The following is a 25315-nucleotide window of genomic DNA, read 5'->3' on the forward strand; positions in this document are numbered from 1 at the left end:
TGTGCAGGGTCGCCAACCACCAGAGCAGGCTGCCCAGAGCCACATCCAGCCTGGCCTTGAATGCCTCCAGGGATGGGGCATCCACAACCTCCTTGGGCAACCTGTTCCAGTGCATCACCACCCTCTGAGTGAAAAACTTCCTCCTAATATCTGACCTAAACCTCCCCGTCTCAGTTTAAGACCGTTCCCCCTTGTCCTATTACTATCCACCCGTGTAAACAGTCACACCCTCGCCTGTTTATACGGTCCCTTCAAATATAGGAAGGCCGCAATGAGGTCTCCCTAAAGCCTTCTCTTCTCCAAGCTAAACAATCCCCGTTCCGTCAACCTTTCCTCACAGGAGAGGTGCTCCAGCCCTCTTACTGCTATCAGAAGAAACGCACGGCTCTCGCTGCTGGGGAGCTGGGCCATCTCCAACAGCACACCCCAGACCCGCCCACCTCCCCAATGGCAGCGCTCACAGCTTCCAAGCAAGAAGACACTGCCTCCAGCCCGACGGCACCGCCCGCGAGCCCCCGAGCATGCGCATGGCGGAGGCGGAACGCAGAGTGAGGCGTCGGTCGGCCCGGCGCTGGGAGTGTGCGTCAGCCGGCTCCGTCACTTTGGTTGGCCGTAGGGCGGGCGGTGCGGTTGGCAGCCGGGGCGGGTTCGGCGGGCGATTGAAGGAGACTCGAGGACGGGACCCCCTCCAGAGTCGTCGCCCCTCCCCGCTCCATGCGCAAGATGCTGCTGGCCGCTCTCTCCCGCGTGCTGCAGGGTCCGGCCGCCGCCGCCGGCAGGACGGTGAGAGGGGCCGGCAGCTGCCGGGGTTGGGAGGGGGTTGGGGACGACGGGCGCGGAGGGTGGGGGGGGGGTGCGCGCCGCCTCAGTGGGACGGCGGGGGCGGCCGTTAGCAGCGCGGCCTTTGGGCCGCACGGGGCACGCGCGGTGCTGCAGTGCTTCAGTGGCAGCCCAGGGGTAGGGGTTAACGGCATCACGGAGCCGGAAGGTGGGAGGGACCCGTGGAGGTGACCCAGCCCAAGCCCGTGCTGAAGGGAGGCTTTCCTGCCTTTCCCGAGCCGGGCGGGAATATCTCTAGAGGAGGAGAATCCACGGCCTCTTTGGGAAGCCTGCACCAGGGCTCCGTCACCCGCACAGCCGAGAACGTCGCGTGGTGCCGGTGGCAAAAATCGTACTTGAAGAGTTATCTCTGTTTGTTTTTCTTCCCGTGCCATTTTAACTGCTGTGTTTAAAAAAAAAAAAAAAAAAAAAAAAAAAAAAAAAAAAAAAAAGGCGCTGCGTGCGAGAGCACGCTGTAAATACCCAGCCCCCTTGGTGTGGTGCCTGCTGCTGGAGTACGGGAAGTGCACAACCAGCCCTGCAGCCCACGCCTGGCTGTGCCTCCTCCATGGCTTTCGATGTGGAAACAATGTGCGGATCACAGAATCACCCGGGTTGGAAGGGACCTCAAGGATCATGTAGTTCCAACCCCCCTGCCTAGCAGGGCCACCAAACATACACATTTAGATCAGGTTGCCCAGGACCCCGTCCAACCTGGCCTTGAACACGTCCAAGGACGGGGCATCCACAACCTCCCTGGGCAGCCCGTTCCAGGGCCTAACCACTCTCCTTGTAAAGAAGGATATCCATATTTATCGTGTTTAAAACACATCGTTCCATTTCTGAAACCCTTTTCCAGGCTTTTTGCCTTGAATTTATTTTTATATTGGTATATTCTGAGTGTCAACACAATCAGGGTAAACTTGGTCATCTTATTTCCCTCTACATTCATCTGACTTTTTTTGAAGTGAATCACAGAATCATTAAGGCTGGAAGAGACTTCTAAAATCACCTAGTCCAACCCCAATCCATCACACCGTGCCCACCGACTACATCCCTCAGTGCCACATCCACACGGTTCTTGAACACCTCCAGGGGTGGTGACTCCACCATCTCCCTGGGCAGCCTGTGCCACTGCCTCACTGCTCTTTCAAAGAAGTCCTTCCTAATATCTAACCCAGACCTCCCCTGCCACAAGTGTTTTGCCTTTGCTCACTCAAATAATAGTCATTTAATCTTTTCCTGAGTATTCTTTCAAGTTGTGGGGTTTTAAAAATTATCTCAACGTTTAATATGTTGTGTTTTCTCTCTCACATGAAACATCTTTAGAATTTTCCCTTTTCATTCTCCTTATTCCATTGTAATGACTCTCTGCAAGGAAAAAAACATGCCAGCTGGAAAATATATAAATACTGGAGAAGAATGGGAGTTTTCTGACAGCATTAAAGCGTATCTTTTGTCAGCTGAAGGCCAGTTGTCTTTCTGTCCTTGAGAGCAAACCTGTTGCCCTGCTTCAGTGCTGGGGTAGCTCTCTTGCCTAGCAGTCAGAGAGCAGGGTCACCAGGAGGCCTTGCTGTGTGTATTGGGACTACATGGAATATAGATCTAAAAGCATTTTCTAATTTACAAGTAAAATGTCTGTATTAAAATTTTCAGGTTTGGGTGCCAAAAATGTGTTCCTTTCTCCATGTACTTGGCCTGCTCCTGACATACAATGTTTTCCAGAAGTTCAAACCAGCTCCATTTTGGATATCTTAGTATAGCTTTTGGGATCCTATTGACTGCCAATTATTAACTATTCCTACGCATTTACAAATCACCAAATAAACTGAAGCAGTTTTAACCAATAAGGCATTATTACTACTCTGATCATTTTGTAAAGCGTAAAGATGGGTTTTCATGACTCAAAGCTTGCCTAAAGGGAAACTACTTTTCTCAGTGTTCCAGTTAGCTAATAATTTGCTGATTCTCCTCCCCAAGTTGTTTGTTGCAGTTACTCACACTTCTTTTTTTTTTCTTTGTTTTTTTTTTTTTTTCCTCCTTCCAAATGCTGCTAACCTAGGGAGCTGTTAGTGAGGTAAGAGCTGAACCAGTTTTGTCAAGGGTTTTCATATTTGTTTCTTCTGTTGTGTACTGGCCATGTATTTAAGAATTTCTGTAGAGATTCTCCAGCAGTGCTTCTATTCAGGTCTGGAGCTTGGACCAGGCTGACCTGCAGAAGTCCTTTCCAACCTCAGCAATTTGCTGGTTCTGTGAATCCCAGACTCATGACTGACTTCCAGCTCTAGAACTAAAATAGCTTTTTATCACTGGTAATACTGTTGCATCGTGGTAAACAGTGTAGAAACCTGGTTTAAATTAAGAACTCCAAATATTTAATCTGATAACGTGGGGGCTTGTGAGGTCATGACAGCCAAACTAAATGGCCAACAGGAGATAACCAACAAGCATTGAGAAATTTCTCCTTGCATTTGTCGCAGTGTTGCATGCATCAATCATAGCTTTGTTGGAGACAGCACTGGGTAGTCTCAAAGTTTAAAAACTTTGAGCGTATGCAAGTTCCATGGTTGAATAATCTTCTGAAATGTATGTGTGACAATTAGCAAGACAACTTTGCTGCTGAAAATCAAGTGGATTCCTCACACTGTGGCCACTGTTGCATGGACAGGCAACTACCACATACTGAAGTTATTTAAGAGTACCAGCTGTTAGTTAATAGACTGTGCACACTCTTTTAGACAGAACAGTAACGTATCTTCAAACATCTTGTCTCTTTCCTACTGTGTCAGCTTTGTAGTTCTGTATTTCATGCACCCTTGGGTAGCTGTGCTGCTACCTGCTTAAATAATACTCTCTGTCTTTATTATTATTACTTGCATCCTTCCACCTTCTCTTCCCTTAAAAGGAAAGATATAGTTCACATTCCAGAAGTCTGTTGTGTTGGGTTGTGTTTTTTCTCCCAGGGAAGTTTTTTGTCAAGGTGAAATTGCAGTCAGTGTGAAGAGCCATCTTAATTGGCTGTGTCATTGCTCGTGTAAGAGATCTATCAGGTGAAGGAAAAAATTTATTTTTTTTACAATGTTAATCCTTTTTATAGTCTTCTCAAGTTACTTGTTTTATTTAGTTCTTCAAGGGTATTAAAAAATTAAAATTCTGTTTTTCTAATCTTAAATACTGGGTTTTGAAGGAGTTCTAGTGGATGCGTTCAAAATCCAAGTTCTCTGATATTATAAGGATCTGCCACTGGAAAGTTTCAGTCACGGAGTATTTCAGTGTCAGCGTGCTGTTAGAAATGATTTGAGACTTTATCTATTACTGCCTGGTAATTATATGTCAGTATTGCTCACATTTTATTTTTCTTTCTAAGGCCTCTCGAGTGATGGTAGCATCACGTAACTATGCTGACTTTGCAAATGAAGCTACGTTTGAAATTAAGGTAAAGAAGCTGAATGCTTAATACTCGTATTCTGCGGAAGCAGTGCTGTAGATCCTGATGTGATGGAGCTCACCCCTTACCATTTCAGTTACAAAAGTGCTACATGGATTTTCAGAACCAAACCCCTTGCTATCTGCTCTGATTTCTACATGGAGTTGGAAATATTGTGCTTGGATGCATGTAGTCATGTTACTGTGTTAATTCAAACTGAAGTCACATGCAGGTGTGTTGTATCAAATTCCTTAGGGCATCAGTAGACTTGCTGTGGAGAGACTTGCTCTAGTAGAAGATGCCATGTAGGCTATGAAGCAGAATTGTGGTGCACTAGTGCACTGGCAGAGCAATGTGTTTGGTTTGTTGCACTGAATGTGTGAGACTTATTTTTTTGGTAGGGGTACTTAAAATCAGCTCTTCTTGCAACTTGGCGTAGCTCACAGTTTGAGAGAGAAGCTGTGTTGTATGTGTTGGGGTTTGCTTTTTTCAAATGACACTAGTACCTGAGTTTGAAACTGACGTGTCATTTTAAAAAAGTGCTGTTGATAAACAGGATTGATGAGTGTCAAGAAGTAACTGCTTGTTCAACTTCACAGCCGTGTGACCTCCATCGCCTGGAAGAAGGCCCTCCTACCACTGCACTGCTGACACGAGAGGAGGGGCTCCATTACTACAAGACAATGCAGACCATACGGCGCATGGAGCTGAAGTCTGACCAGCTTTACAAGCAGAAGATTATTCGTGGCTTCTGTCACTTGTATGATGGTCAGGTGAGACTCTTCTCCCAAGACATTTGTATACTGTCTTGCCCTATTTAATTTAGGCTTCTGAAATAGATGAGGTAGTAAATCTAGAACTCAGTATCTATGCATGATGTCTGAAGTCATAGCAGGTCTGTGATTTGGGTCATTATCTCCTTACGAGCAATGTCTGAGCACACAAAGGGATCCCTGATTTCTTGGGACAGCAATAGGGAGGGCGAGAAGGCAAGGTGCAGCTGCAGTTCAGCTGAATGTGGGGAATAAGCTATTGTAGCATACTCAATTAAGTGCATTTGGAAGCTCACATCCTCATTATCAAGCCCCACTGATAAGTTTTCTTCCAGCATCTCACAGATCCTACATCCACTAAAAAGCAACAGTCAGGAGAAGGAACTTAATGAAGTTGTTGAATTGAACTGTAGTTACTTAGATACTTCATCTGGGAGATGAGCATAGAAGAAATCTGCAGGTCTTTTTACCTTCTCATTTTTTCTTCTTCCCTAATTTTCTTAGTTGCACACAGGACAGGTTGGAATATAGAGCCCAAGGCTGTCGTAGCTCCAGATTCTGCAGACAAGCCTATTCCTCCTTGGGATGTAAGGCACTCTGCTGTTGTCTGTGCTTTTCCTCTTTCCTGCTTTATTTCTTGTATGGGGGACCACAGACAGACCATGCCATGCTGCAGCCTGTGGAAATGGTGTGCTTCCTCTTCATTGCTGAACTTGCTTTCCATTGGTGACAGGAGGCTTGCTGCGTAGGGCTTGAAGTTGCCATAAAGCCTACAGACCACGTGATAACAGCATACAGAGCTCACGGATTTACTTATGCCCGAGGCGTCCCCGTTCGAGAAATTCTTGCTGAACTTACAGGTTTGTGCTAAATGAAATGAGGGTTCCTGTGCAATGTACTAGCCCCAGGATTGTTTTTACTAAACTTCAAAATGTTGTTGATGCACAAAGCATACCAGGGATCCAGAAGCAATGTAGTAACACAGCAGAATAAACATTATAACATGTTTATGGTCTGTGTTCTGTAATAAAAAGCAGCTGTTTAAGTGCTGCTACTTCTTGTAGCTCAAAATGTGATTTAGGTAGAATGTATGTAAAATTACTGTTGGATCTGAAAGTATTGTATTTACGTTTATATTTTAAGAAAGGGAGTGGAGAGAAGATACAGGGAGAAATAAACCTGTTAGTTGTAATTTGGTTGGAGTGGTAGAAAGACAGACTATGCTGAGAATGCCTTTAGTACCTAAAAGATGAAATGTAGGAACTGAGATAATTTGCCAGAGTACATTACATTAATCCTGTCTAATTTTCGGAGAGGTGTCAGGGCTAAGGCTGGATGTGGCTCTGGGCAGCGTGGTCTGGTGGTTGGTGACCCTGCAAATATGCAGGAGGGTTGAATAATCATTGTGGTCCTTTTCAACCCAGGCCATTCTGTGATAATAGGCAGAGGAAAAAAACATGTAGATATCAGTTCAATTACTTGTTATTAAATCTTTTGATGCTATTAGCTGTGACCTTGTATAAGAAATAACTAAATCACAATTTAATTGAAATGTAACTAGAAAACCATAATTGATGTAATTGCCAAAATTGTTGCCAAACAAAAGGATGTATTCTGCCGAAAGTTAAAGAGGCTTTCTGCTGCCAGCATAGTTCCATTCATAATTAGGGGAATGGCGTGGAGGAATTGTGTATGTTGGACTGGAAGACAGCATAGCATGTGTTGGGGGTGCGCTGTGCGCTCTTAGATAAGTGATTCTGAAGAATGAGAGAAATGGCCTGAGAAATAGGGAGCAAGCTAGGTGAAATACCAATTGGCTGAGCATTACTTGAGCAGAAAAAGAGCTAGGGGCTTGAGAGATTGTTTTTTGACATCTCAACATAGTTGAAATGTATTATAATTGTATGAGCACAATCCCAGTGCCTAGCATCTGTAGGATCTCTGCTGTAGCAGAGAACAGTATTCTTATGGTTTTTGGTAACTGGTTAGGCAGCTAACAAATGCAAATGCCCAAATACAGATTCATGCAGCACTGGAGGAGGGGATGGCTAGATGGGCATTTCTCAAACTTTCTAGTTGGGAGGTTTAACTTGGGGGACTGGAGTGGATGGAGAGGATCAAAGAATAGCTTGACTGTGTGGGCGGGAGGAGGTACTTGTGTTAGGAAGGAAAAGGGCAAATGACAGCTTGAACAATGCTGGGATAGGTATTCAAGGTTGATCTGGAGGCAGGGAGGGAGTTGTGGGTTTTTGTTGAGGTACTGTGTTTGATTCTTTGTCCTGTCTGTAACTTCTGCTTCTGGCTGTTGTTACAGGGAGGACAAGTGTAGATTACTGCAATTAACTTGGAACAGTGTTCATATTTTTCTTGCAGAAGCTAAAGTAAAAGGACTGTAGATACTTCTTGCAGTTCTTGTTAAAGTACCATGGATTAGATATATGAAAAATGTAGACCATACTGGCTATTTCAAATAGACAGCCACCTGAGATGAGTGTTCTGAAAAATACGAAAGCACTCTATAGTAAAGTAGGGACTAAAATTAATGAATACATCTTATTCTGTACTTCTCAAGTGATGTTTTCATTAGTATTCTTCCCCCTGGCTTCTTTTATTTGTTTGGTGATACATTAACTATAAGTTCTGTGTGGAGAGGTCATTATGTCTGATGAGAATCAGCATCTCAACTCTCTTGAGATCTATCTCATGACAACAGTAGCATTGCCTAAGTATTATTACCTTTACGAGTTGAATTAACTGTTACCACTTGTATGGCATTTTTCTTCTGAAAAAAGAAATCACTTGTTCATGTTTCAGGTCGTAAAGGAGGATGTGTGAAGGGAAAAGGAGGATCAATGCATATGTATACCAAAAACTTTTATGGTGGTAATGGTATTGTCGGTGCTCAGGTATATACATGACTTCTGCTCTAAAACACAAGTTCAATTTGGCTGGTGTCCCATCCTAGCATTTCTTCTCAATTTTCATGATGTGAACTTGTATGCAGCTACTATTGCTTTGTGGCTGCTAAATCTGTTGTTATTCTGGCCTGCTGACAGCTTTGCAATCTGCATCAAGCCAAGAATATAGCTGTAAACTATTCTGGCTGCTAGACAGATTGTTACCAACCCATTTCCATTTGTTACTACTCTTGTATCTGTTGAGCACGTCCCTGATATCGGAAGTGTCTTCACATTTCACAAGCAACTTGTCTCCAACATTCTCTGAACGTTGTTCTAAAATTGTGGTATGTCCTGTACTGTGACAGGTTCCTCTTGGAGCTGGGATTGCGCTGGCCTGCAAATACTTTGGCAAAAATGAGGTCTGCCTGACTTTATATGGGGATGGTGCAGCCAACCAGGTAAACAAGCTGTCTAAGGTAGCTCTGTGAGTGTGGGCAGTTGGTTTTCCTTCTGTGAACTGGGAGCTCTGCCTTTCTGCTGGGTAGAGGAGCACCTTCCCCTGTCTGTCTAGTGTCTGCAGCCCAGACAGCATCTGGCTTTGAATCTGTTGTAATGATGGTTTGAAAAAATGAGTCTGGTGATACCAGTGCATCTTGCTGAACCTCTTATTTTGAGACAATTATCTTCGTTTTACTGGCAGAGAAATTAAGCCAGATGGAAAAAAGTGATGTAGAGTGCACTGTTGATTTTTACCTTCCCACCTTCAAAACACATGGCATTCAAGGGTCCCTTCCAACTCAGATCATTCTGCGTTTTGTGCTGCTCTAACACAGAGACTGAAATGGGTTAAAACTTAAGAAATTCTATGAACTATGAGTGGAGATAAAAGTTACTTTTATAATATAACTTCTCTTTTATTGCTGCTGAGCTGCAGCAAGGGGCTGCAGTTTCAGATCACTTCTGGTATCAAAAGTTTTGCTAGCTGTAGCTGAATGATTTTTCAGTAGAGCCTACTGCTTGAAATGTGAGCTCCCTGTCCAGACAGAACTTGCTCCTTTTCTTTCAGGGCCAGATATTTGAAACATACAATATGGCAGCCTTGTGGAAGCTGCCTTGTATTTTCATCTGTGAGAACAATCGGTATGGAATGGGAACCTCAGTTGAAAGAGCTGCAGCCAGTACTGACTACTACAAAAGAGGAGACTTCATCCCAGGGCTTAGAGTGAGTACAGCTCCAGCGTGCTTTGAGGCATGTGTGTGCAATACATACATGCCTGTGTATTTCTATCTATAAATATATTTATAAATATTTTTAAAAATAGGAAATTTAAGATTGAGTTCCTATTGCATTTGTGATATGAAGGTACTGAATTTGAAAGTTTGTTTTCCGGTCTCTTTTTGACTTGTGCTGTGCATCAGGTGGATGGCATGGACGTTCTCTGTGTTCGAGAAGCAGCCAAGTTTGCAGCTGAGTACTGCAGAGCTGGAAAAGTAAGTCGGTAGCCATTCCTTTACCATAGGTGAAACTTTCAGCAATAATTGATGCATAAAACATTCCCCAACTTAGCCTAGCTTTCTGTAGTTACTGTAGAATTGTTTGTTTGACCTTATTTCCTCTGTTTCTCCAGAGTAAGGAATCTACTACTAATTAAGTCGTTCTTTAATTTTGTTAGAGTTGTTAACACGCAGTTGGTATTCAGTCAAGCTTTAAGAAAAAAAAGAATCTTGAGACCTTGTGAACTTCTTTCTCCTTCCTAGCAACCCTTCTTAAACTCTGTTGTGAAAAACGTTTTGACTGTTAGGCAGCTTTGTTCTTTATGAAGAAATTTATGAGGGGAAGGGGCACAAAAAATAATTCTACATTTACAACAAAAGGAAAGTGATTTTTTGTGAGACTAGATGTATGGCAACGAGAGAGATTTTTATGTACCTGCCTAGAAATACGTACAAAACTGTATGGAACCTTAATGGTTTTTCAGCATCAGTGCCTGTCACCCAAGAATAAAATATTCTGACATATCTGATGTTATGTGAAATGATGTTTGTGCTTGGAATGCGCAGAAGGAAGTTTGCGCAGAAGAACAAGCTGCTGGGAGTTACAGTCTTGAAGTGAAATTATGAGCAATTTGAAATACTCTGGGTAATGGTGGAAAGGCATTGGAAGGGACCAGATTGCTTAACAGTGCTCAATAACGACGTGAAAGTAAATGCTAGTAGTTATCAACATACTTCTTCATTTAAGAGGAGTTTTCTTTTGCTGCTTGTGATAATGATAGGTGAATTGATTAAACTAAGAGAGAAAGTTGAATTAAAAACATTTGTCAGCTGTACAGTTCAAACAATTCACCTGTAGCAAATAGTGCTGTAACACAAATGGATTGCTCAAGGTGCTAATGCTCTCTGTATGTTCTTTCTTTTTAAGGGTCCTATTGTGATGGAGTTGCAGACATATCGTTATCATGGCCACAGTATGAGTGATCCTGGCATAAGGTACCATGCAAACCCTGTGTTAGCATTCACTGAAAACTATGAAGTATCGATGGTCAAAATCCTGACACTGTGTGAAATGAATGAAGGTTATGATAAAATCACTGTGACAAGTCTGACCACTCAGCCCTTGTTTTATTTTCAGTATTAAGAAAAGGAGTTTTCAGAACAAGCAATATCTGCTCAATTTCTGTACCTTTTATTAATGAATTCTGCATTCTGTACGACTTTGTGGCATATTCTAAGAAAGCTTTGACTGAAAAGCAGTGCACTTTCCCAGGGTTTTTGGAGTATATAAAAATCCTATAAGCTAAAAGTAAAGGAACAGCTGGAGCGTCTGGTCAAATGGAACACTTCGCTTCTTAAGAAGCACAAGCATACAGGTGCCAAAAAGCCTAGGGCCTTGAACCATGCAACAAATTCAGACCCATGTACATGAAGTAGTCATATGCCTTAACGCTTCATTGGAAACCTGTAGTGAATTGGAAGTTTTGATTGAGTTCGTTAAATGTGTCCCTCTGTAAGTTCTGTGACCCAATCTAATAGCACAGAGCAAGTCATAGAGCCCCCACTCTATCTCCAGAGAGATAGAGATAGAGAGGGAGAAATACAGCTTCATAGTAGCCATCTCAGCTACAGCAGCTTTCCTTCTCCTGCCCGCATCATATTTAAGTCTGGATCTATTTCAGTTTCCACTTTCAAATCTAAGAAGTCTTCTGGATGTAGCCATGCTGTACTTTGGATAATGAATACTGCTGTATTTTCATTGCATTCCTGACACCTTTTCTCAAAAAACAAGCTGCGTCATCACTTTGATTCAAGAGAATTATTGAAGTTCATCTGTTTGCTTGTGTTCCTCCTAGCTATCGCACTAGAGAAGAAATTCAAGAAGTGAGAAGCAAAAGTGATCCCATTACTTTGCTGAAGGACAGAATGATCAACAATAACCTCGCTAGCGTTGAAGAATTAAAGGTATGGCTTTTAGTAAATGTTTAAGCAAGCTCTTTTGCATTCGTGTACTATTTATCTCCTACTTACTCACTTGTTCTTTGAGCTTTTTTATTAGAATGTAACTTTTTGGTGATTGATAATAAAATTTTGTTGCACACTAGCTAATGCAGTTGTGCTGTGCAGGAACTGCTTTTTGCTTTTGGGTGCTGAGTGTAACTCAGTGCAAGGTTCCGTGAGCGTTAGCGTTTCAAATACATCTCTTTTCACGCTGGTGTCTAAGAAAACAAAATTGTCCACATGAGCTAGAAAGCAGGTAAGCCTGCTGAGTCTTACATTGACACTGGTCAGTGGTAGTAAAGAATCTTAGTGAAGGAGCCTGAAGCTCCCTAAGCAAATGGTGTAAATATCCTGATTATTCTGCTGTTGAGATCTCCTTGGAGCTTGTAAAGATCCATGCATCAGAAGTGGAGGGGTTTATGCCTGATCTGCAGGGTTTCAGTCACATTTCTCTGTATACTTGCATTGCTTTGCAGAAAGAGAATGCAAAAAAGAAAATGCTCAGTGTGGTCTTGTTCCTCTGGGATAATTAACTGTACTGTTCTTTGCTTTAGAAGGGAGGAAACTTACAGTTCTCTAATTTTTTATAGGCAGCTTTAATATTAGGTCTGATCAATGTTTCATCATCACTTTTAAATTCAGTATATTGATGCTTTTTCTGAGATGTCTTCTAATTAGCGTTTCTTTGTTTAGGAAATCGATGTGGCAGTGAGAAAAGAGATAGAGGAAGCTGCTCAGTTTGCTACCACTGACCCAGAGCCCCCACTGGAAGAACTCGGTAACCACATTTACTTCAATGAGCCGCCCTTTGAAGTGCGTGGTCCCAACCAGTGGATTAAGTATAAGTCTCTCAGCCATTTGTAAGAGTAAGTGAGTGCATTTACAAGAACTGTAATGACTCAGAAACCTTAATCTTTATTTAACACCTCCTCTTTCAAAAGAAGAGGTGTTGAGTAAGGCAGTCCCCTCACAGTACAGATTGTTTTAAACATGCCTGAATGTTGTTGCAGAAGGAGCTGAACAATGAGAAAGCAGCAGTTTATTTAAATTGCTATATATTTGCTTCACAGGTTTTCTTTGGATTGCTGTATTTGTCATGTACAGTGTAAAAATAAAAAGAAATAAAATTAAACTTTAACAACATTTAATCTGGTTTCCTGCTTTTTTTTTTTTTTTAAAGCAGTTGATAAAGAAAATAAAGACCTTTTAGGTTTGCCACGTTTTTACTGCAGCCAAATTACAAATCAAAACCATCATGCAGGCTTTGCTTAGTTGCTCACTGAGAGTAGCTTTCATACACAAAGCTATGTACAGTTGTAGAGGAAGAAGTGACATACACTACAGCTTAACCCCTTCCTGCTTAAACCATCAGCCAGCACACCTGTCACCCATTCTAAGTTCAGTGTGCACAATGCTAAAGCCAATTCAGGTGCCTGGTAAAGTCTTCATTCTGCCCCTCCCAGCTCCCTGTATTCCCCTCAGCCACTTCTCTATTAGGACAGTACAAGAAGCTAAAAAACCAAAATGTCCTCAGATCTAGGCAGCACTGCTCAGATACAACTAAAACATTGGTCTGTGAACAACATTGTTTTTCTCCTAGAGCCAAACCTTAGCATCGTACCAGACACTATGAAGAAAATCAACTCTGTCTCAGCTAAGGCTTTATATTTACAGTGATAGGGCATTTGTCTTCTGTGCTACTCTTCCATAAGCTGTTACTGCTTACTGTGTATTATGCTGATGGTTAAAGAGCTATGTAATTGTGCAAAACCTGCAAAGCAGGGAGACTACGTACATATATACATCCAATAATTTAGGAATGTATCTATCTTTCATTTGCTTACTCCCATTACACATCTGTTTCCAAAGAGCTATCCTTCTGCCTCCATGGACTTATCAGGCGTTTGTCGGTGGGTTAATATTGCATTCCAAATTCTGCAGAGAAGTCCACCACTGTCTCAAGAAGAATAGAGAACAATTAGGGACAGCAGTAACTGGTTAGAGAAAAACCATCATCTCCATTATTTGAAAGTGTGCAAGAAGTAAACTCTAAAGTGGCTGGAAAGCTGCCTGATGGAAAGGGACCTTGGTGTACTGATGGGCAGTCGACTGAATATGAGCCAGCAGTGTGCCCAGGTGGCCAAGAAGGCCAATGGCATCCTGGCTGGTATCAGGAGTGGTGTGGTGAGCAGGACTAGGGAAGTCATCCTGGCCCTGTACTCGGTGCTGGTGAGGCCTCACCTCGAGCACTGTGTTTGGTTTTGGGCACCTGAGTACAGAAGGGACATGGAGGTGCTGGAGCAGGTCCAAACAAGGGCAACAAGGCTTGTGAAGGGCTTGGAGAATGTGCCATAGGAGGAGAGACTGAAGGAACTGGGGCTGTTCAAGCTTATGGCCAAACAATTTCTTCCATATCAGCCAGAGATTAAGAATGACAATGAAACAGGGAGAAAAAATAAGTACATTCCTCGTGCCTGTATGACCATTTGGTGCTGAATGGCAGAGAAACAGTCCTCAGTCATGGTAAATACAAAAAGTTTGAGGGCATGTTATAACTTACTGTATAGTTTATGTTATGTTGTTATAGTGTGGCAGTCAGTGTTCATATGTTAACAGAAGACCAGAGTAAATTAATAGGCCTATAAGAATATCATAACATCTACCCCTCCCCCCCTTTCTTATTAATTAAGCTCTCAGCAGTGACCTAAGATGTAGTTCCTTACCGCAGTTGAAGGCATCGCAAATCATCCTTTGTGATGTCATTAAGGACAGTACTCAGTGTATAATCCTCTTCAGCAAACTGAAAGGGAAATTTGTTCTTAAGTAAATAAGTATTCCTCCTTTGAAACCCAACTGCTAACAAGGGCTGACTTTTTTTTTTTTTTTTTTTTTTTTTAGGAAAAAAAATGTGTATGTGTATATATTTACCCTTCTAATGGTATCCGGGTCTGCCCCTTGTTGTTTCAGCCAGTTTGTGAGCTCTGGGTCTGCATTCTCTTTTAAAGCTGATGCAGGCCACTGCCAGTCTTTAACAGAAAAAATAATAATAAGTCATTACACTTCAAAACTAGGAAAAAAGTGGTGGTTTTGAAACTATTTAAACTTAAAATACAAGATCCAAATCACGCTTTAACCAAACCCAGTAACTTGGACATACATACTGTCAAAGTACTCACTCAGTATCTTCTCATACCTCCGGGTTTAAGTCTTAATTGAAGCAAGTGCAGTTCCTGCGTTTTTTGCTCCAAAGATCGTTGTAAGAGTGTCTGATACTCCTTCTCCTTCTGAACGAGTTTTTCCAAAAGCCTGTTAGCATACAAGAGAGATAAACAGCCACCATACTGAGAATAAATCTAACTGAAAAAAAACCACATTTTTTAACAACTGCCATGGGACTTGACACAAGGGATACTTGATGCTCTTAAGTAACATATCTTTATGACCTAAAAATCTTAAGATTCCTTTTTTGTTGCCTGACTCTCAGCTTGGCGGTAGCGCTTTAAGGCCCTCATCTTTACAGCAGAATTTAGTAAATACATTGTAAATTCTTTTCCTGGTGTTCAGCAGTTTCTCTAGTCAGGGTTTCTATCTTTCTTTATAAATTACTGCAAGACAGTGTAACGTTGTGGTGATTTACTTCGCATCCATACAGAAGATGTATCAGCAGCAACATACAAATATAACTCATATAGTAGGAAAGGGGCTTCGATGAGCTCTGCGAAAACTCATTAATGAGCCTGCCACATCTCATGAGCTATTCTGGCCATCCCCTGCAGGAGAAAGAAGGAACATTGTCCCTCTGGTATCTACTGCCCCATTCTCATAAAACTTGCAAGAACATCTCTGATGGTGTCACTAGGTGAGGTGGCATCTAAGGCAGTAGGAAAGAAACAAACGATGTTACACAGCCATCATTACTTAACAGTAGAAATCCACCAGGACACACTGCAACATAAAAATTGAATTGACAGAAATGAAAGTTGTACTGAAAGCTGTTGAGTTGTCATAGTGGCGCTGCCAGCGCCCTCTGAATCCATTTGTGTTGCTGTCAGGTGTGCTTTGTCACCAGGTAAGTACATGTCAGTGCAGGAAGCATGTCTGAGAGCTTTTTAAAGGCCCTAGAAATAAACACATAGTGTTTGTGTATGGTTGTGTACGGGTTACCTTATGGTCTCTTGTTTTAGTCTGCCCAATTCCAGGCTAAGCTGCTGCTGAGTCTCGCGTGACACCACGGAACTGAGGGTGCTAACTCCTGATGTGACAGCAGCATCCTCTGTCCCATTTTGTTCAGAGGGCTGGAAACTCTCTTCCACTTCATCACAATCTTTGTCGCCACCCTCAGTTTCTGATGCTGGCTCAAAGTGAGCACGAAGTTCTGATAAAACAAAACATCGTAAGATTTTATTTGGACTGGTTTATCTCCATGGGGTAGTGCAGTTTGCTCTTTGCTACTGCAGGTGAAGGAGCCTTGGCTCAGGCTGAGGCCTTGTTTCATGATGCACAGAGGACTAGGGAAAGCCTTATTAGCTGGACCATGGATGTTACAACATCAGTGCTAAAAGGAGTGCCACAGCACATTTGGACTGAAAGGGCTCACTATCAGTAAGTTCAGAACATTCTCATACTGGAAATGGTGTTTGGCACTTCAGAGTTACAAAACTGGTCAGAGTTCCAGCTAAGCCTTACTCCTGGACAGGTCACCATCTTTTAACTTCCTCCTTTTGGTGATGGTGGCACTTGTTCCCACTACCTACCCATCTATAGACCAAGACTCATTTCTCCTGACTGCCACTGCATCAGTTCCAGAGCTGAGCAGTCATTTGCCAGAACACATAACCAGACCAGACAAGCAACATTAACCATTTGGATATTATCTAAATGTCTATTTAAATGTATAAAGTCATTTTCTTTCCAACTACAAATGGTCCAGCTTGGACTAAGCTTCATCTTTGGACCAGACTGGTGATGTAGAACCACTGGTACCCATTGTGTGCTTTGGTACTGCAACTGTGGCATTCATCCTCACAATTGATGCTTCTTTCTGATCCCATACCTTTGGTGTAGTAGCACAGGGGATGTGGGTAATGACATGCTGATGGAGTACACTGAAGCCTGTTCTATTTGCTACACAAATGCACAATCAGCTTTTCCCGTTAGTTTGTTAACAACTGGATTGTTTTACCTGGAATAAGAATGGTGACCGCTGCTTGGACTGCACGGCGAATTATATTGTCCATTGCAAACATCCAGTGGGGCCTTATTAAATGATTTCTTAACACTTTGTTAACCTGCAGATATATGAGCAAGTAAAAGTAAGTTAAGTTGCAACAAACAATATTTACTTGCATCTTAGGAAACAAAATCTTGTTTTTCAGTAATAAGTTGAAGTTTTCAGTGTAAGAATCACCAAAGCCCTCCCAACTTTTGAAAGGCTAAACAACCAATTTGACAGTTTTAGTCTAGAGCTCTCAAACCAGACCGCGACATTCATGTCCCTGTACCATACAATGGGAGGTGAATAGAAAGCAAATGCAGGATGCAGAACAAACTTCAGAGCTTGCTGGTAGCCCATAGGCAGCCCTTCAGCCCTGCTCAGCTTCATGGCCAGGATGGGAGCACCCACGTCACTGAAGCTGAGGCTACAATCCATTAGGGCTTCAGCTCCATGTGCCCCTCTGCAGCTTTTCTGATGGCTGTTCAGCAAGAACAGGAACCGGGGGTGAAGTGAGGAAGAGTGGGAGGCAATAAACCCCTGCACTGAGAGGTCTGTCCAAGAAGAATTCCTCTCCTTCTGAGCCAGGCAAGGAACTCACCGCATCCTGAAATCCAAAGAGCACCAGATGAATCTGATTGATGGAAGTGCTGTCAAAGTCCAGATCCATTTTCAATTTGGATATGGTAGAAGCCATCACTCTGTGCTCAGGAGAGTGTATGAAGTCCCTTAAAATCCCAATAATTTGCTTGATGTGGGCCATTGAAAGCTGCAGTTCTTCAGAGCTCTGGGGAAAAGATAATGAAAGCCTATCAAGTAAATCCCAATGTTGTATCTAATTAGTAGTATTAGTGTCTAGGTTACAATTTATATGTTTGCAGCTGTATGTTTCATACCTAAGCAGACACCACAGAACTTTTGATTCTGCAAAGTCTTGATTTTCTCCCTTTGTCTATGTTTTTTTTAATCAGTAATTCCTATTTTCCAAAATTGAATCACACCTGCTGCTATTGTGGCTGTCACAAAGAGAGGTTCAAGATAATATTTACACATTTGTCCAACATACTGTAGAGGGCAGCTTTCCTCCATAAAAGCAGCAGAGTGAGCTGGTAAGAGACTCAAGTGTTCGTAGATGTGCCCCTACAATAACTCTGGACTTCCAAGCAATTGCGTAGACATTATATAATCATGATGTTTATGCACCCACCTATTTTAAGTCAGAAAAAGCTCTACAATTACACAGCAACAGCTCACAAATGTTCATTCTCTGATTTGCAGACCATACCCCCTACAGTTAAAGCCATTTCAGTACATGTAAGAACAGCCACCTGTGTAATTAGAAGGAAAAGGGCAAGTATTACAGAAATAATTGAAAGATGATTAAAGTAATGCTACAGAACAGCTGGGGACTGAGGTAGGATGTGCTTTACTAAATAATCCTCCTTTATCCTGGAAAATATTTAAAACTGTTGTTACTTCTGATTGAGATGTCACATACGCATGTTAGACTCTGTTAAGGCTGTGAACTATTTCATAATTTTGTCCTTAAAAAAAAAAAAAAAAGGAAAGAAAAGAAAATCACCAAAATCACATCTCACCAATCTCAGTCCTCTAACAGCCAACAGCTGCCCAAAGAGCAGGAACCCAGAAGCACACAAAAGGTGATGTCTGGTACCCACTCAGACTACAGCAAAAGTTAAACACAGTTAAAGGTATTCAGAAGGAACAGCTCAACCCCCCGAAGTTCACACGCCATCAAATGCAAGTGTCACTGTGAATCTGGGCTACAGAAATGTAAAGTCCTATCAATTTAAAGCTGTTGGCATCTTCATTTACTAGTTTTTAGGAAAGGAGTGATGCTGGCTACTTGGCTTGTCATTCTCCTTTTAAAGCAGGAATAGAAGAGCTGAAATGAAATTACCTGTGCAATACAGTCCTGCAAATTTGAAGCAACTTCATTCTGTTCTTCCTTGAGAATTTTATATAGAATTGCCCGGCGTTCGCTGTCCTTCCGTAGCAGGAACAGACCACAATCCTTATCCTCACTGGAAGGAGAGAAACTTCTGTCCTCCAGGGCCAGGCCCTCATCAGGCACGCTGCATCAGCAACAGGGCCACAAAACAGAGACTTCAGAATTGCCCACATGGCAGCTCTGTCAGTAGGGAGCAGGGGTAATTGGTAGGTGCAAAAGTGAGTTAAACTATAGCAGGACATTGATCACACTGCTAAACACCAGTTGAGAGAGAAGAGGACTCGTATCCTCAGCTGATGAAAACCTCAGTGGTGGCACAATACCGATGTCACTCTACTGAGAAATGACACCATCATCAGCCAACACTGGCTCAGTTTTGGGGAGGAAAGCTGAGAATTTTGGGCTGAGATTGCTGTTTATGTTTTCTGGTCCCATAGTGTAGAACACTCATTTGAAAGCATTGGTTTGTGCTCTCTGATCAGCAAAGCTGTCTGCTACCCTTTTCTCATGTTCTCTTGAGAGTACTTGGAAGGGGGCAGCTCATCTACTGCTGAATCACTCAATGGGAGACCAACATTTATTCACTGGGGAAAAAAGATACATAAATAAATGGAATCTTTAAAGAGAAAGAATAACTGTTCATTAGTTAAATAATGCTTAAATTAACTGGTATCTTGCCTGCAAACTGCCTCACTATTTAACACACCTGCTTAACTAGTCATCACGTGAAATAAATGCCCCCAAATAGAATAAAACATGAATTAAATCCACACAGCCCTCACAAATGCCAAATGAAAAGCAACCATTCACCTCAATAAATGGGCAATGGGATGCCTTGTCTGAATCTCCGAAATGGATCTCTTTGGCCTCTCAAAAAACACATCATGCTGTACATCAGAGTCTGGAGAAACAGAGCCGTGCTCGCTGCTGCTGCTGCCAGCCTGTTCTCCGTGGACTGGCAGTGGGAGGGATGCGTTCCGATTGTAATCTGTGAGCAGACAACACAGAACATGAAGCAGACAGAAGCAGGAAGAGCTTCTTAGTGCTTAAAAGAAGAAAAAGGAATGCCATTTTGGTACTCTTACTTGCATGCAGATGCGCACTCCCCTGTGTTGCTGTTCTCACAAAGGGCTACCAGTGGCATACAGCTGTTTGAGGAGCCTGTCTTGGATGCACAGGGCCAATCACCAACAGAGCCGGATCCCAGCAGGGAGCACCCTCCGGCCCAGCCCCTCCTGCCTCACTGGGAAATTTCTGTGGCACTGAGGGACGTGGTGGGCATCATGGTGATGGGTTTGTGGTTGGACTACATGATCTTAGAGGTCTTTTTCAACCTTAATGATTCTGTGACTCCATTTCTCTGTTCCCACTCCAACACCCGCGGCATCATCCTCATCTGCATCTCCCTCTGCCCTCAGTAAGGATTCCCTCTCTAAGGTCCAGCCTAAAGGAAAACTCTTGTCCCATTCCAATTCATCTTGAAAGAAGAAAAAAAGTAACCTACAAAGAGCTTGCTGTAATCCTGATTGCCACTGTGCATCTGTGTGATAGGAAAGCCAAAGAAATCCTGCCTCTCAGAGTCTGCACATGCACGAAGCTAAAATATCACAAAAGTTTTTATGTTTGTCACTACAGATGGTGAAGGAAAGCAATGAGGTAGAGGGGGAGGAAGGAAGCTGGAAGTTCTTCAGATAGCTCTGATACCCTCCATAGTGCATGACAGATGTTCAAATGGCTGAGGTTAAACAGTCACAGAGATGAAACAAGGTATGTCAAACTGTGAGAATGAGCTCAAGGCTTCTCAGCAGCACAGAAAATTGAAAGTTGCTGTCCCAGGGGTACAAGGCTGAGATCTGATGTGAGCTACTTCTATTATCAGAAAGAAAAGGAAAAAAAAAGACAGATAGGATGGAAAGACGTGGGAAAAGACAGGAAATGGGTACTGAGGGAAAAGGTGAGAAGATGAAATGAACTGTTGCAGCTGCAGGGCCGTGGCCTGCTTCATGCCCACAGCTCCCCATAGAGATGGCTGTTGCAGCCAACACAGCTCTCTCTGGCTCCAGGGCAGCCATGCACACATTCAGTTGCAGCTGCTGCCTTTCCTCCTCTCAAACAGGATGCAGTGTTTGTATCATTTGTCTGCTATGCTCATTGTCATGGCCAACACTGAGCTTGCTTCCTGCTGCTCCCAGTGCTCTCCTGCAGCAGCAGCTCCTTGGGTTATCCCAAAGAGCCCCACCATCAGAGCCCAGCTCTCCGCTAACCCAGTCTGGCTTCAGGGACTGCAGTTCTCTTCTCCCACTGCCTCTCAGGACAGAGATGCCCACTTCCTTTCTGAAAACAGCTCAGCCAGATGTAATAAATTAATTTCTAGTTCTCCCTCATGCCCCCTTTAGAATTCCATTCCTCTTCTTTCAAAAGTTCTCTGCCATGGGGAAAAATGATCAAAAAGAGAAGCAATTCAGTTTGCACTGGAAACCTGAGCATGTCTATGTGCAGACACAAGAAGTAAGATCACTGGATTTTCTTATTTTTTAAATGGACAGTTCCTTCAAACACTGATTTATTTGATAAGTCTATACTTACAGTTGTTTCTCTTCTCACTGAGAACGCGGCTGATACACTGGGGAAGAAGGAGGAAACACGCTAGGTGGATAAATCTAAACAACCCCCTTCAGCAAACAGAGCCAAATTTTCAAGTTCTGTATCAGGTTGGACAACGGTGACCAAACGTCAACAGAAACACCTGACAGACCCATTTCCAGGTGCCAAGGACCAACTCTATGAAGCCCAGATCTCCGAGCTGTATAGAACTATGAATCTAAAATGCAGAACGGCTTTGGAGTCTTTACAGAACATCATTTTTTTAAATTAAACTTCTTATAAATTGGTAATTTATTTGTGGGAGAAGGTAGAATTTGGTTGGGAGGTAATTACGCAGTACACAAAATAAGCAAGACATTATATTTTGAGGAAATTGTTAAATTTAAACATGTCTAATTACAAATAAGACATACTTTCAACTGTTGAGTTCCTGCTGATTTCTTGGCACAAGTAAAATGAAGTGGTTAATGACCACAATCTCTTACATAAACCTTACTAATGATGTTGACCTGCATTTGGCTGATACCTGAAGGCTTGAATGCGATTCTGCTTTTCTTGCCCTTGTTGACTTGTTTCAGGAAAGAATCTCTGAGCAAATCAGACGCTGTAGCACGCTTACAGGGATCAGGTTCAAAACAAAGCAAAATAAAGGCTTTTGCTTCAGCAGACAGCGATTCTGGAATTTCAGGATGAATCTTAAACATCCCAACCTGCAAGTAAAACACAAACACAAATTATTTTAACCAGGTGGCAAGAAGAGCATGGGCCAAAGCTTTCTTAGCTTGAGCCAGCACACTCTCACAGATGATATCTTCGAAGTGGAAAAGCAGCAAGCTAGATGCCAACGCAAAGCAGTGAAGCGACAGTGAGGTTCTGATCCTGTTTTACTGCACTGCAAATGTGGCTTGAATACCCACTGTGCTACACAGACATCAAGGTAAAGATGTGTCCAAACACCTACCTTCAGACAGTCTCAAGATCTGGACATCATCCCAAGGGCTTCAAATGCTGTTTCTCATACTACCACAAATCCCTCCTGGGGTAGTGCACCCCATCTCTCTCAGCAGCTGACATCCTGCAGCACATCAGTGCTCAGGATCGGGAATGACTTCCTCCTCCAACACGACTGCCTCACTGCCTGGGGCCTGCACCTGTTCTGCTCCTACTGCTGCCAAATTTCCTTGCACCAATGCTCATGACCTTGACTTTCTCACACTCCCAGCACTCGGGTCAGATGTCTTCCATAGCCTTTCAGTGTCAGGGAACTGAAAAACTGATGGCCAAAGGTTTGCCGAGATGGTCCCCCCAAAATTTAAGTAATGACAAATGCACTACTTCAAGTTGCTCCCTTGTGATTGTTCCATCTAATTCACTGCCCTCTTACTCTTCAATGCTGATCTGGCATTAAACATCTTGACATCAGAGCTGTGTAATGTGTGTCTGTCTTGCAGACTCAGCACCATTATACACAACACGCTCTGGTGACCAAGCAGAAAGACGGTGACACAAGGGATGATGGTAGCCCCAGCAGCTAAGCAGGTGCCAGCAGCTTGATAAAATGAATAGTTATTTAAATAATCTCATTATAGAGCTGCATTAACATACTTTGGCACCATTACGCACTTAACAGCAGCAATAAGTCTTCAAAAAAGCTGAAGCTAGAAGTGCTGAGCAGTGGTGCCTGTGTTTGAATGACAGTGCAGAAGATAAAATGCTAATAATGCATTATGCCTTCCAAATCAGTATGCTAAACACGTTCAAACCTCAGCATTGAGCAAAAATCGAAGGCAACTTTATTTTAGTGTATGCAACTTGCTAACCTCTGCAATTACATCAGTGTATTTAATAAATAAATCAAAATGTAATCACAATGTATTTATGTTGTCTCCCATTGGGGAGATACAATATCAGAACACCAACCTATTCTGCTGAAGCATTTTTATCTGATTTGTAACCCTGGACAGTTCCTTATAAATACCAATATGGCAATGCCATATCACCAATCACTTCTGCTTTAGGCAGAGAGAAGACAGCCAACAGCTCACTGGGCTGTGACCACTCCTCTCAGAATGCCCAACTCATGGTCAGCCCACTCCTTGGAGTGCTCTTGGAGACAGGCTCACCCAGCTGGCTTAACTTGGACAGCATCACAAGCTGATGGCACCATAGTGCAGGGTTATACCCCTCAACACTAAACAAAAGCCAGGACAGTCCATTGTACAGTTGAAACAATATCAAAAACCATAGCCTCCTTTTTCTTTGCCTTTTAGCTGGTAGGGCATGGGACAACTCACAGGCCTAGTATGAAGCACGGTGAATTGCAGCCCAGTTCACTACATGTACTGACAATTATTTTTTATTTTGACATGGCTGCAGTAAGAATTACACCAATGCTCACATTGTGACTTTCAACAACATACCAGAAGAAGCCATTTAACAGTATTCATTTCAGAGTTTCTCAAGCACATTTATTATCAAAACTTTCTGGAGCATTTTGAAGTGTTTATTCACGTAGGTGTCAAATCACAGAATCATTAAGTTTGGAAAAAAACTCAAGTCCAACCATCAACCCACCACTATCATACAGACACGCTTTAAAAAAAAAAAAAAAAAAAAATGTAGTAGAGACAACAATTCACCAAGGAGGTAGCTTAGATTGAGAGGATTTAGGATGCAGGAGTCCCTCAGTACATACCAGAAGCTCTGGACTCCCTCCTCTACAATACCTTCTTATTATCTTGCAAAGACTGAGCCTTTGAAAGAGAAGGCAAACATCCTCTTGGAGGAAGGCTTAAAAAAAAAATAAGACTCATAGGAGCACTAAGAAATTAGCTGTCATCATGGAGACTCTGGTTGCCAAGAGGGAAATCAAGAGCAGAAGAATACAGAAGGCAAAGAATATTAGTTTTCATATATTTTAACTCATTTCTGAGGTTGCTGCTCTGAGTCATGATCTATTACCAGCACAAAAATAAATTACTGCTCACTAGAGCAGTATAACGTCGAGCAGAAGAGAGTACTTCAGTCAGAATTAAGAACACAGATGGGACTGTGGCTTTGCACAAAATAATCCATATAACAAGAGGTTACTACCAACTGAATTCGTATTTTAAAAATTAAATTAGAATTTGAAAATTCATCAAGTAGATAGTAAAAATCCATGTACTTACTTTAAACATTGCTGCTTGAGGCTCTCCTAGCTCATGAAATGGAGGCTTTCCTGTTGCCATTTCAATCATGGTACAGCCTAGCGACCAGATATCAGCTGGTGCACCATATCCTCGTGGTCCCTTGTCAATGATTTCTGGAGCCATGTACTGCAACGTGCCTGGTCAGGACAAAAGGTTTTGTCAAGTTTTGTGCATATTCTTCATTTTTACTAAATAGAATAAACACACCACTAAATGATCCAACAAAAATTGACAAATGCAGCCCATACAGCCAAAAGATTTGATTTCCAATACTGGCACTGAGAAGTAGACAGAAAGTTACGTTGCAGGATCTTTCCTATAAACTTTTTCCTCTTTCTTATACAAGGCTTTAAACTGCTAAAAATATACTCAACAATCAAAATGCTTCCCTAGAACATGAAATCACATGAAATATTTTTTGCAGGCACTAAATTGTAAAGATTATGCAGACAGGAGGTCATGAAAAACATCAGTAACAGATATTGTTAATGAGAACGATTTTTCATGTTTACTTGAATAATGAGAACATGGGTGAAGGACAGCACCTGTAACAAAGAAATGAGCAGTTCAAGGAGAGGCCAAAATGCCTCTGCTGATAAAGACAGAAGATCTGAAGATGAGATTCTAAAGGGTAAGATGTCTACTGGTAGTGAGAAGAAAGCTAGAAGAAGCTCATGGGGAAAAAATACAGTTCTAGACCGCAAAGTAGAAGAGGAGTGCTGAGAATGCAAAGCAAAATGATTTGGTGGGTACAGGTGTTACAAGTAGGGAAGTGAAGGAACCGAGCAAGCAGAAGGGACAAGCATACTTGTTTTTCACAACATATTTTCGTCAGTCCTTCACTATTAGCAGACTAAGATTCATTGTAATACGCAAACTAAATGATAGATATTTTTAGGATAATAACTATTAGAAATTTTTT

At 42.3% G+C, this 25315-nt stretch overlaps 2 protein-coding genes across 2 annotated transcripts in view; one reads left to right on the forward strand and one right to left on the reverse strand.

Moving 5' to 3' along the window:
* Positions 1 to 714: 714 nt before the first annotated feature.
* PDHA1 (pyruvate dehydrogenase E1 subunit alpha 1) lies at positions 715 to 12278 on the forward strand (the record flags this gene model as incomplete). Its single annotated transcript, XM_079547686.1, has 11 exons — positions 715 to 783; positions 4187 to 4255; positions 4846 to 5019; positions 5753 to 5879; positions 7834 to 7925; positions 8285 to 8377; positions 8986 to 9141; positions 9339 to 9410; positions 10342 to 10409; positions 11270 to 11378; positions 12108 to 12278. 11 exons carry the CDS (start codon positions 715 to 717, stop codon positions 12276 to 12278), a joined length of 1200 nt encoding a protein of 399 aa, XP_079403812.1.
* A 1007-nt stretch (positions 12279 to 13285) lies between these two features.
* Positions 13286 to 25315, reverse strand: part of MAP3K15 (mitogen-activated protein kinase kinase kinase 15) — a gene marked incomplete at both ends in the record, with an annotated part of 70505 nt that continues 58475 nt past the window's right edge. Inside the window, 11 exons of the mRNA XM_079546932.1 lie at positions 13286 to 13367; positions 14138 to 14214; positions 14343 to 14440; positions 14608 to 14720; positions 15579 to 15789; positions 16597 to 16702; positions 17228 to 17413; positions 18548 to 18722; positions 19409 to 19586; positions 21729 to 21912; positions 24373 to 24530. Of these exons, the coding sequence (XP_079403058.1) occupies positions 13286 to 13367; positions 14138 to 14214; positions 14343 to 14440; positions 14608 to 14720; positions 15579 to 15789; positions 16597 to 16702; positions 17228 to 17413; positions 18548 to 18722; positions 19409 to 19586; positions 21729 to 21912; positions 24373 to 24530 (1568 nt within the window). The remainder of the gene's footprint in view (positions 13368 to 14137; positions 14215 to 14342; positions 14441 to 14607; positions 14721 to 15578; positions 15790 to 16596; positions 16703 to 17227; positions 17414 to 18547; positions 18723 to 19408; positions 19587 to 21728; positions 21913 to 24372; positions 24531 to 25315) is intronic.

Source organism: Tetrao urogallus (assembly GCF_951394365.1).
Source record: "Tetrao urogallus genome assembly, chromosome: 1".
Classification (NCBI taxonomy): domain Eukaryota; kingdom Metazoa; phylum Chordata; class Aves; order Galliformes; family Phasianidae; genus Tetrao; species Tetrao urogallus.